At 42.1% G+C, this 13,250-nt stretch overlaps 1 protein-coding gene across 10 annotated transcripts in view; it reads left to right on the plus strand.

Moving 5' to 3' along the window:
• The window catches only part of TRPM8 (transient receptor potential cation channel subfamily M member 8), a 380,488-nt gene that overhangs the window by 95,686 nt on the left and 271,552 nt on the right, over positions 1-13,250 (plus strand). For all 10 annotated transcript variants that reach the window (XR_005557389.1, XM_039349049.1, XM_039349050.1 and 7 more), the window contains exon 9: positions 11,263-11,460. Coding sequence is in view for 9 of the 10 variants with exons in the window: in XM_039349049.1 (XP_039204983.1) it covers positions 11,263-11,460 (198 nt within the window). In the remaining variant the exon portion in view is untranslated. The remainder of the gene's footprint in view (positions 1-11,262; positions 11,461-13,250) is intronic.

Below are 13,250 nucleotides of genomic sequence, written 5' to 3' on the forward strand. Positions count from 1 at the left end.
GCATAGTCTGTAGATGTTGTTAATACCTATATGTATACTGTATTGATGGTTGATTTGTAAGAGTGGTAGGCTTTTAGAAATTCCCTGGTGTTTTTGAATTTACTATAGCTTAGTCAAGGATAGTCACATTTTCCAAACTGAAACAATGGTTAAAGCTGTCTATATGTTGGGAATTAAAGAATTTTCATCGTGTCTTCTGACTCCTGGTTGGTGTTCGTGGATGCATTCTGCCAGTCTTCTGCCTGTTTATCTGTACATTGTATGTTATAGATTAGGGCTTTTCAACCTTTTTACAGACTGTACCACCTTTAGGACATGACAATATTCGAGTACCATCAGTGGTTTAGCAAGGTATCAAAAACTTAATGACCAAAAAAAAAAGAAAAAAAAGAAAAAAACCCCAGGAAAAAAGTGTACCCACTTACCATACTTTTAATGGGAAACTTGTGCCTGCCTCTCTGCCATTAACCCTCCACTCTTCCCCCCACATCCAATGGAGCCCCTCTGTCCTAAAACAAAAAAAGATTTTCCTATATCTCCTCAGCCTGATATCTAGGAACAAGGAAGCCCTCCTGTTTGAAGTTTTCTAAACTTCCTTCATCCAGATTTGGAAAATAAACTGTGGCTGCCTTTATATTTACCCCACACTAACCCGAATTCCAGAAATGTGGTTTTATAGCTGATCAGAGTGGAGCGGGAAGGGGGGAGGAGAAGGAGGAAGAAGAGGAGGAGATAAGGGAGAAGAAGAAAAAGAGGAAGGAGAGGAGAAAAAAGAGGAAGAGGAAGAAAAAAGGAGAAACAGGAGGGGAGGTGAAGGGGAGGAGGAGAAAGAGGAAGAGGAGAAAAAGAGGAAGAAGAAACAGAGGAGAAATAGAGGAGGGAGCAGAGGAGGAGGAGGAGGAGGAGGAGGAGGAGGAGGAAGAAAGTTTCTTTGAAATTACTAATCTGAATACTTGGCCTTTCAATTAACCCATCTTGGCTTTTTTTAGCAAGCTAATCAGGGTCAGTGTTGGTCAGTGGTTGGACGGGGAACCACTTGTAGGCTGGATCAGCAAGTAGAAAAAGAAAAAGGAAAGGAAAGGAAAAGAAAACTAGACACTGTTGAAGGTGTCTGCATTTAATACTTACTTGATTGTGGGGTCATAAGAAGGTGACAGATCTATCCTGCATTTTATCCCTGGATATGATAATGAATGTGCACAAGAAAATTCAGAGGATATTGAAGCACTAACATTGCCATTATTTTTTTTATTAAAAGTTTTTAAAAAATTATACAATATATATCTCAAATCCCTCCCACCCCTCCCCCCCTCCCCCACTTCCCAGAGCTGATTACAGGGTTACAAATAAACAATCATTATCTAACTAACATTACCCAACTATACTAACAATCAAATCCATAACACACTTTAACTCCTTTTCAAGATAAATATTAACAAATTAAAAACAAAAATAATAATATAATTAAACCATAATACTAAAAATAATATAAATTCAACCATATTAAACTATTAATAATAATTTAAAATTTACTCATAAGCTAGATAATACTTTTTAGTCTCATATTTCTTCGAATATAATCTATCCATCTTCTCCAAACCGAAATATATCTTTCTTGTGAATAATCCTTCAAATAAGCAGAGATTTTTGCCATTTCTGCTAAATTAGACACCTTAAGTATCCATTCGTCCATAGTGGGCAAGGAATCTTTCTTCCAATATTGCCCCACCAATAATCTTGCAGCTGTTACAAGATTCAACATCAAATTAATTTCTTTAACATCAAAATCTACAATAATACCTAACAAAAATAATTGCGGTGTAAACTTTATCTTTCTCTTAAAAATTTTTTGAATGTTCCATCAAATCTTAATCCAAAAAGCTTTTATATTTCTACAAGTCCACCAAATATGAAAATAAGTTGCATCTAAGCTTCCACACCTCCAACATTTGGGCTGTAAATTAGGATACAAACAGGACAGCTTTTGAGTATCCAAATGCCATTTATAAAACATTTTCTAAAAATTTTCTCTTAAATTTTGAGCTTGAGTAAATTTTACATTTCTAACCCAAATTGTCTCCCATGTGTCCAATAGGATTGGCTCTTGAATATTTTACCATACAATCTTTAACTAACTCCATTTCAGAATACAATTCTATTAAAACATTATAAATTCTCTTTATATGGGCTCGAGTTTGATCTTTAATCTGTTTTATCAAATTCACGTCCTCTAAAGTAATACCAACCTTTTGATCTAAACTCCACCTAACTAACAATTGATTATACTGAAACCAAGAGTGTACAATATTTTCTTGCTTCAACTCAGCTAAAGATTTTAATTGCCAATCCTTCCCTACCAAACTAAGTAATTCCTTATAAGAAATCCTATCCAATTCATGCCCCTAAATACCCCCTCTATCGCGTGTCCAGAAATCCCCCAAATTGGAATTTTACAATTTAACCTATAATAATACTTCTTCCAGACACATAATAAAGCATTTCTTAAAATATGAGATTTAAAAACCTGATCTACTTTTTTATTATAAATTAAATATGCATGCCATCCATATAAATACATGCACATTTTATGATGGCTATGCAACCCAAACGGGGCTAAGAGAAATAAGTGGAAAATTATCAGCATGTGACAATAACAAAATTTGTAAAAACAGAGAAAAATAATTAGGAATAAAATCCAAAAGCAGTAACTTCCTCCTAGCATTATTGAGTGGCTCTCAAGTAAAGTAGGATATTCCTTGGATAGTATTGGATAGCATTGGTATATTGGTATATAGTTCTAAAAAGCAACGAAGTTTAAATCCAATCAAGTGTTAGAGATGACTATTGGTTCAGTTTTTCTAATTAATGGAATGGAATGGAATGTACTACCATGTAATATAATGATACGGGTTAATTTTGGGGGCCTATCTCTTCAATATATAAATGGAGAATAATTATTAACTATACTGAATATTAATTAAAGATAAATTAACTAACTAACTCAACCTTTGCCTGAAAACACATGCTTGCTAAACACGCTGCTCGCTTGCTTGCCCTTCCCCCAAAAACATGCCACTCGCTCACTCACCCTTCCTCCGAAAACAGGCTGCTCACTCACTGTTCCTCTGAAAACAGGCCACTCGCTCTGTCTCTCCTCACTGCTTTGGTAAGAAAAGCCTCTTCTCTTCTCAGTCTGCCCCTTTTATACCTTCCCTTCTCTCTGCCCTCCTCCTCCTCCTTTTCTCTTCCGGGTGCATCGGAAGCTCCAATTGCTATGTCGCCACGTGCGCAGATCCTGGAGATTCTGCCAAGCTCTGCAGCTCCAGCTGATCTCCTCCAGGTCTGTGCAGCTCCGCTTTAACTGGTTCCTTCACCCACTACAATTACCTAGGGCTCGCGTACCACCAGCCAGATGCTAAAGTACCACCGGTGGTACACGTACCACTGGTTGAAAAGCCCTGAGCTAATACAAGAGGACTGGACAGTAGTAAAAAAATATACAGATACTTAAAAGGAACTATGGACTTTAATTTAAAACTGTCATAGTGATCGAGAACTTATTGGATATACAAATTCAGACTGGACTGAAGACAAATTGATCATTGGAACATATTCTTTTGGGGGGGGAGTTGGATGTGGAAAGAAACAAAGCATACAAACTATATTTCCCAGGGTGCCACTGGCAGTCAAAGAGGAGTGGGCAGGATTGCTGCAGCTCAGATGCAAAAGAGAACTGGGAGTTCCCTCAGAGAATGGGCTTGCTCACCTTGCTGAAGTCAGTATGGAGCAGAACGATAGAAGATGACAGACATACTTTGTGCTCAGCTTACATACAGCAAGCCCAGCTGTCTAAATGGCAATGAATGATTGATGAGTGAGAAAACCATATGAGAGAGATGGACAGACCTAGCCATCTAATAACAATAACAATAACGATGCCGACAACGATGATGATGATAATAATAAAGTTGGAAGGGACCTTGGAGGTCTTCTAGTCCAACCCCCTGCTCAGGCAGGAAACCCTATATCATTTCAGACAAATGGCTGTCCAGTCTCTTCTTAAAAACTTCCAGTGTTGGAGCATTCACAGCTTCTGGAGGCAGGTTGTTCCACTGATTAATTGTTCTAACTGTCAGGAAATTTTCCTTAGTTCTAGGTTGTTTCTCTCTTTGGTTAATTTTCATCCATTGCTTTTTGTCCTGCCTTCAGGTGCTTTGGAGAATAGCTTGACTCCCTCTTCTTTGTGGCAGACCCTGAGATATTGGAACATTGCTATCATGTCCCCCCCCCATTCTTCTCTTTATTAAACTAGACATACACAATTCCAGCAACCGTTCCTTATATGTTTTAGCCTCCAGTACCCTGATCATCTTTGTTGCTCTTCTCTGTACTCTTTCTAGAGTCTCTACATCTTTTTTACATCGTGGTGACCAAAACTGGATGCAGTATTCCAAGTGTGGCCTTACCAAGGCATTGTAAAGTGGTATTAATACTTCACATGATCTTGATTCTATCCCTCTGTTAATGCAGCCTTGATTCTATCCTTCTGTGTTTGCTTTTTTGGCAGCTGCTGGCTATGAGCTGTAACTGCTGGCTCATATTTAAGTGATTGTCCATTAGGACTCTGAGATCCCTCTTATAGTTACTAATGTTAAGCAAAATACCACCTTGGAGGTCTTCTAGTCCAATCTGTGCATTTGGTTTTTCTTGCCTAAATGTAAAACGTTACTTTTTTCACCACTGAATTTCATTTTGTTAGATAGCACTCAATGTTCAAGTCTATCAAGATCCTTCTGTATCTTAAACCTATCTTCTGGAGTGCTGGCTGTTCCTGCCAGCCTGGTGTCATCTGCAAATTTGATGAGTTCCCCATCTTCCATTCCTGTTTTTCCAAACATAATTTTTGTAATGTATTGGTCACAACTGTATTGTGAATGTCTGACCTAGATTCTGTTGTTATGTAACAGTTGCTGTTACTTAAGCCATACTTGCTGTCTCCAGGCTGGTAATTAGGCTTTGGGTGGGAAACTGTTACTTTAAACCTATTGGCTGCCGCCTGGAGGCTAACCATATAAATAGCTGCGCATCAGCTATATGAGTTGCTTCTGTTCAGAGTTAAATAAACTTTTTGCTGTTTCAACACTTGTCTCGCTTAATGCCTTCAAGAACTTAATACTTAACAGTGGCGATGAAGGTGGGATGTGCTGCTTCATCATAAGAGTCTCAAGTCACTAGGGGGTGAGGCCAGCACAGAGCCTGGCAGGAACTACATTTCCCCCCTCGGTCTGCCAAGCAAGCCATGCTGGAGACCACCATGCCCTAAGGATCCATCCTAGGGCCTACGTAGAAGCCAATAGCAGCACAAGGCAATGTGAGCAACAAGAAATGCAAGCAACTCACCAGGGTGAAAGTGGGGAAACTCGAAGAGTTCGACATCAACCACCTGGAGCGATGGGCATCCTACATTTCCCATATAGAAAACTACCTCCGCACGAACCAGGTCACCGAAGATGGACTAAAGGCCGCAACCCTCCTCTGCGTGTGCGGCCCCCCACCTTCGACATTGCAGAAAACCTGGTCACCCTGATGTCGCTCAAGTCTGTCATGCAGACTTGAAGAAAAGGCTCCGAGACCACTTTGAACCAAAATTATCCGTGATAATGTGGAGGCATGCTTTTCAGCAAGGGGAGTAACAACCCAACAAATCGGCCACAGAAATCATCGCTGTTCTTCGTCAAGCGTCCCGACTCTGCAATTTCACAGATTTGGAGGAGAGACTAAGGGACCGTCTAGTCTGCGGCCTCTGGAATTGAGAGCTCCAACAAAAACTTTTTGCTAAGAAGACTCTCTTGCTACAGGAGGCCTTGAAGGAGGTCTTGGCAGATGAAGCCGCCGGAGGGGCCATTAAAGCACTGCGGCCCTCCAAAAGCGCATCAAGTACCAAAGCAGTCCACCACGAGGATGCCGAGCGAATGGAAGACACCGACTCAGACTATGAAGTCCACAAGCTACAGAGGCACCAAGAGAAGGGACCGAGGCCAGCTGACAAGGCAGTTCTGTTCCTTAGGTGCATGGGTTGCAGAGACCACCATCAACGCACGGAATATTGTTTCTGTACAGCAACGTGCCGGGCATGTGGCAAGTCAGGCCACATTGCCACCATCTGTTGAGGTCGCCAGAGGGACCGTCCACAGGGAGACTCAATCAGGAGAGGTACCGGGCCGCCGGGGCAACACCAAATAGGGTTCTGCGCCAGCCAAAGGAGTGTTCTCCGCACTGGTGCCCATTGCCCCCTTAAGCCGAAGCTTCGACTCCAAGTCAAGCTTCAGGGAGTTCCATGTAAGATGGAACTAGACACAGGCCCAGCCATGTCCATCATCTCTATAGAAACATTTAGGCACATATGCAACTGCAGCAATAGATGGGCCAAACTTTGGCCATCTAATTTAATGCTCACTGACTTCCAAAACTCCCGAGTGGTGGTCAAGGGCGAAGACACACTTCTAGTGAATTTCAAAGGGTTTGCAGGCCCACTTGATGTTGTTGTAGTAGAAGGCCAATGCACAAGCCTCATAGGGCTTGATTGGTTCATCGCATTGGGCATTCAAATAACCGGCATTCACCGGACACAAGCGGCAGATTTGTCTTCAGTCTGCCAAGAATTCTCAGATGTTTTCAGTTCATGCCTAGGAGACTACAAGGGTCCTCCAATAGCCTTCAAGCTTGATCCTATGGTAACGCCAATATGGATCAAGCCTCGTCGAGTGCCTTTTGCTTTAAAACAAAAAATCAACGCAGAGCTGGACAAGCTGGTCAGTCAGGGGGTATTGCAGCCCGTAGACAGTGGGGAGTGAGAGACCCCCATAGTAACGTCACTAAAGGCCAATGGGAAGTGTGAATATGCGCTGACTACAAGTGTACTATTAACCAGGGACTTCAGCAGCACGCGTACCCAGTGCAAGTTGTCAGCCATATTTTGGCATCATTGCAAGGTGGCCGCATGTTCGCCAAATTAGATTTAGCACAGGCCTACCAACAGCTGCTGGTGGACGAGGCCATGGCAGCCGCCCAAACCATCGTCATCCATTGGGGGCCCTTCAAGGTCAAGCACCTACACTTTGGGGTGAGTGTAGCCCCAGGGATTTTCCAGGGAGTAATGGTGCGAACGCTCAAGGGCATTTCAGGATCTGCCCATACTTCAATGATGTTCTCATTGCCGGAGAAACCGCAGAGGTCCTGGCTGACCGGCTTAGAGCCATCCTTCAGCAGTTCCATACAGATTGGGGTTGAGTCAATGGAGTTCTTGGGGTTCTGCATCGATGCTGATGGCATCCATCTGGTGAACTCAAAGCTGAAAGTGATTCAGCAGGCCCCAAGCCTGAAGTCCAAGGGAGAGCTTCAGGCCTTTGGGGGCCTTCTTAATTTTTACCATGCCTTCCTTCCAAACAAGGCCGCTGTGGCAGAGCCATTACACCAGCTCTTGGACAGAGAAGCCCAGTGGAAGTGGACTAGCATCTATGAAAGTAGCTTCCAAGCAGTCAAATCACTGCTGTCCTTGAACTCTGTACTCATGCATTTTAACGAAAGGCTGCCAGTCTGCATCGCATGTGATGCATCTCCGTATGGGATTGGGGCTGTGTTGAGTCATTTGTTGGCTGATGGGAAATAGTCTCCCATCGCCTACTATTCTAGGACCCTGTTGTTTGCAGTGCACAACTATGCTCAAATTGATAAGGAGACTTTGGCAATTGTGGCTGGAGTTAAAAAATTCCATGACTACTTGTACAGTTGCCAGTTCACAGTCTTTACAGACCACAAGCCACTCCTAGGGTTGTTCACTACGAACAAACAGACACCCCAGATTCTGTCATCTCAAATGTTGAGGTGGTCTATTTTTCTGTCAGCCTACAACTACAGGCTGGTTCACAAACCGGGCAAAGAAATGGGCTATGCAGATGGCCTTAGCAGGTTGCCCCCACCATATGTAGAGCCAGCTCCAGCTCCAGCTGCATGCATCCTGGCTATCCATGATCTGTTGGAGTCTCCCCTTCATGTTGGGGATGTAGTTGCTGAGACAGCAGCTGACAAAATACTGAGTCATGTTTTGAATTGGATGCACACAGGATGGCTAGACAAATGTCCAGGCCCAGAATTTCAGAGCTTTTTCATGCGGAAAGATGAGCTTTCAGCTCATAAAGAGTGCATCCTTTGGGAAAGTAGGGTCATAATTCCCAGCTCGTTGCATCACGTGTCAACAGTCTAGACTGGAGATGCTGCAAGCTCCTGTCCACCGATGGGAGGACACTCACACACCGTGGTCAAGAATCCACATTGACTTTGCCAGGCCCTTTCAGGGACAGCTGTTTTTAATAGTGGTCGATAGCCATTCAAAATGGTTAGAGATTGCACCAGTTCCCAATATGACTACTGCCAGGACCATCCAGGAACTGTGCCGAATCTTTGCAATACACGGGCTTCCAGATGTCTTAGTATCAGACAATGGGGCTCTTTAATGCTTCAGAATTTCAGTCCTTCCTCAGGACAAACCTCACGTCGGCTCCCTTTCACCTGGCCTCGAATGGCCAAGCGGAACACATGGTCCGCACAACCAAGGAGTCCCTAAAATGGATTGTCACAGGAAACTGGCACCACAGATTTGCAGACTTTCTAGTCTGCCAGCATACAACTCCCTGCACAGCCACGGGCAGAAGCTACATTGGGCCCAACACTTGATCACTAAACTGGACAGGCTCCACCCCGACCAACTTACATCAGACTCTGCACAGCCAAAGGTGCCCAGAAGTCTGCAAGTGGGTGACTGGGTTTGGACCCAGAATTATGGGCAAGGGGCTTTGTGGGTGGCAGCAGTGGTTGTAAAGGTGTCAGGGTCACTTTCCTACGAGGTGATCCTCAAAGATGGGCGAGTCATTCGCTGGCACATTGATCAGCTGCGTCGGCAGCTGGCGGATCAGTCATCGGCTCAGGACTCCCAAGAGAGCCACACACAGGGTCTGGATGACAGCGGTCCAACAGAAGGGTTTGCACGCTATGACAGGACCCTCCCTCAAGGAGACGGGGGAATGGCCATAGTAGAGCCTCCTCTGGATGCACAGACTGCATCCGCTGAACAGGACAGGGAAACGGCACGGAGAGACAGCCCTGCAGACTTTGCTGCACAAGTGGACTTTGGTTTGGGCCGATTGGAACGGGCTAGTCAAAGGAACTCTAGTCAAACTGATGCCACTGAACTGCTGAGTCCTGGTCTACCCAGCCTGGCAGGCAAGCAGGTAGACCAGGGAACCCCGGCAAACTTTAGGTGTTCTGAATGATCAAGAAGGCCACCTAAGTATCTGCAAGATTATGTCAAACAATTAAGGGTTTGAACTATCTAGGGCAGGGGTAGGCAAGCCAAGACACTCAAAGAGCCACTTGGACCCGTTTCCCACCAAAAACAAAACACCGGGAGCCGCAAAATCCTTTTGATATCTAAAATGAAGATAACACTGCATATATCCTTTTTTACCTTTATTATAGGTGTGTGTGTGTTTGTGTGTGTGTGTTTGTGTGTGTGTATGTGTGTGTGTGTGTGTATATGTATATACACACACACACATACATATATATATACACGTACATACACATACATATACAGGTAAAAAAAGGATATATGCAGTGTTATCTTCATTTTAGATGTCAAAAGGGTCTCTCTCTCTCTCTGTCTCTCTCTCTCTCCCTCCCTCTCTATCTGCCCTTGGTCTGCCTGCCACTCCTCTTCCCCCACTCTCTTTCTTTCTCTCTCTCTCTTCCCCCCTCTCTCTCTCTCCCTCCCTCTCTCTCTCTCTTTCTCTCTCTCTCTCCTATCTGCTGCTCACCTGGCAAGCTTCAAGCTGTTGTCCAACAAGCTCAGGGTAAGCAACCTCGTCTCTTTTATGACTCATGGACTTCAACTCCCAGAATTCCTGAGTCAGCCTAGCTGGGCTAGTTAGCTCTCTCCTGCCCTTCCTGCTTCCTGCTTCCTGCAGAGATGCAGCAAAGGGAGGAGCTCTGTCCAGAAAGCTTTTCAGCTCCTCGGAGAACACTGTGAGTGCAATCTTTTACACACACACACACACACACAGAGAGAGAGAGAGAGAGAGAGAGAGAGAGAGAGAGAGAGAGAAGGAAGCAGGGATGCGCAATTGCCTCTCTCTGTCTCTGTCTCTCTCTGCAAAGGCAGAGGAGGCTGGGAGCCACCGGGGAAGGCTCAAAGAGCCGCATGCGGCTCCGGAGCCGCAGGTTGCCGACCTGTGATCTAGGGGGAAGGGGTGTAATGTATTGGTCACAACTATTTTGAAACACTTGTTTGAATGTCTGACCTAGATTCTGTTGTTATGTAATGGGTGCTGTAACTTAAGCCAGACTTGCTGTCTCCAGGCTGGTAATTAGGCTTTGGAGGCTAACCATATAAATAGCTGCGCAGCAGCTATTTGAGTTGCTTCTGTTCAGAGTTAAATAAACTTGTTGTTGTTTCAACACTTGTCTCGCTTAATGCCTTCGAGAATCAAATACCTAACAATTTTAACAACCGATCTAAACAGGTTAGATAACCCAGACAGGTTAAGAAACCTTTAGGAAATTTGTTTTTCTGACTGCTCCCTGTATTTAGGCCCTGTGATAAAGACTAGAGCCATTTTTCATGAAAGGAGACCTAATAGGTTTTGTTATGTCATATCAAATGTGCTTCTAGACACATGCCTAACCACTGTAGTGTAAATTGGTAATGTACAAACTAGGACAACCCTTCAGAAGAGTAGTGAGTGTGGCTTGTGTTCTGATGCAGTAGATCTTTGGGGTCTGGCTGCAGTGTTTGGATATTTTCAGGTAATGTGCAGTTTTCTTTAATAGAAAGCAATGCTTTTTTAAAAGGGAAGACAGTACTTGAGACAATGAAAATTAGATTCCAATCACTATTCTGTAGGACACTCAGCAGAACATGTGCTGTTTTTTGAATCAGTTAACCAGGCCCTGAAACAGCAAGTTTGTCATCTGCATCATGTACTCCTAGCTGAGTTAGCTAATCTGGCATATGCCACATGGCTGGGTGATGGGGATGTTAGAAATAAGGATTGTCAAGACTGATGATTTTGTGGGTGTGTTTAGTTACATACAAAAAGCACCATGACTACTGAAACAGCTGTATGCACAGCTGTAATCATATCTATCCCATACAGAACTGCAAAACTGTCCTATGAAGGTTAATTATGTCAGTAATCTCTTTCATAGGCATTTAACACTGCCATCAAGAACAAAATTCCCTGTGTTGTGGTGGAAGGTTCTGGTCAGATAGCAGATGTGATTGCAAGCTTGACAGAGGCAGAAGGCACACTTACTTCCTCATCTATTAAAGAGAGATTGCTCAGATACTTGCCTCGCACACTTTCTAGACTCAGTGAAGAGGAGATTGAGAGTTGGATCAAATGTGTAAGTATATACATTCTTCCTCCATGTAACTGGGACATTTATGATTATACTTATAATTAATTTGCTAGACCGTGATGGAGAACTTAATGAATGCTAACCTCAGAGAGAAAGGGGAAATTTATTTTGCTTCAGATAGTTCAGGGCTTAGACATGTAAATAGAAAATGGGGAACAGCTTGAGTAAGATATTAAAGGTTACAAAATCAAGTGTCACCTTCCATTGGCCATTTTGAGAAAAATGCTAGTAACTAGGAATGGAATATTTTAATATTTTTCTAATTTCTAAATTTATTATTAATAAGTTTCTAATGCAGTTTCTATCCTGATCTTAACTTTAAAAGATTCGTAAGACAATTCTAATTTCTAAATGTATTATTAGCAAGATTTTTATTGCAATTTCTATCCTGCTCTTCACTTTAAAAATATTCATGACAAAACTATAACAATATAATTACAAAATGAGATAAATGATAAAAATGCATTAAAATTACATTTTTAAAAATGTAATTTCTCAAATGATAAAACTTGTAAAACTAGAAATAATTTTTTTTCCAGCTAGATTGTAATGAATTGAAGCAAAAGCTAAAGCAAAATTCACCTAGAATGATATTTCTTTGGATAATATGAGCATGCTTTGAGAAAGAGGGTATTTTCCACTACTGTACATTGTTTTTTCTAAGAATGTAACTGTTTTCCCAGCAACTTTTTTTTCTTGTTCCTTTCTTATAGTATTTCATTATGTATTATCAAGAAACTGTTCTGAGATTTTACAGAATCTGTACTAATTATTTGTAATAATTATTTACAATTATTTACAATTTTCCAAGATACGTAGTTGGGAAGGCTAGTAGGCATAAAATTTAACACCTGTTTATTAAAAAGCAGATTAGTGCTTTCAAATCTGGGTAGGAAAAACCTGGCCCTAGGTGTCAGGAAGGGGTTGGAGTTTTTTGTATTTCTATGTTGTCCAGATTTTTGCAGTCCTTCTCCATTAGACCTATAATTAGTTCCACAGATGCTACTAATTATTTAATTGATATCCCATGAACTCACAATATGAGTTAATCCAGAAGTCCTGAAAATGTGGGCTGTGACTCTCTGAGAGTCTGCAAGCATCTAGCGGAGGAGTTCCAGTTCCAGTTTCTTTTTTTTTTCTTTTTTAAAAAAATATGATCAGGCTTCTTCAAGAAATATATCTGCTGTTAAAACTGACCATAGGCTTTGCCTGTGCAAGCTTGGTGATGATTAATTATGGTATTCAAAGTCCAAGAACCTCTTTGATAAAATGCAGTTATTAAAAGTATTATATTTATTTCTTACCTAACTAGAATGAAGTCATTGAAGTTATTTGGGAAAACATGTAGTCTTTAAATATTCAAAGGACGTGTAATAGTACCAGGTTTGAGAATCTGTAAGTTGATCCAGTGTGATACATGAACTGACCCATTTGTGAAACAGTCAGATGTATATTAATAGATGATGCTGTACGTATCAATCTCAAAGAATGTGTTTATAAACAGCTCTTTTTTGTTAACTGACAGCAAAATTTTATTGCACATTGAATCATGCTAGACAAATGCTCACTATCTGAGTTGTGCTTGATGTTGCTTTTGTTCCTTTTATAAGTTTTTACAAAAAAACAGAAAAAAATACAACAATACAAAAACAGAAAACAACATATACAAGAAACTAAACATAACATCCCCTTCCCCATCCCCCCCCAAAACACACACCCCCTTCCCCCCCCTGAGCTTCCCAGAGCAGAATATAGGCTTAATTAAAAAAGAATTT

This window comes from Crotalus tigris, unplaced genomic scaffold (assembly GCF_016545835.1).
Source record: "Crotalus tigris isolate CLP2741 ecotype Arizona unplaced genomic scaffold, ASM1654583v1 scf7180000018223.614484, whole genome shotgun sequence".
Lineage (NCBI taxonomy): Eukaryota > Metazoa > Chordata > Lepidosauria > Squamata > Viperidae > Crotalus > Crotalus tigris.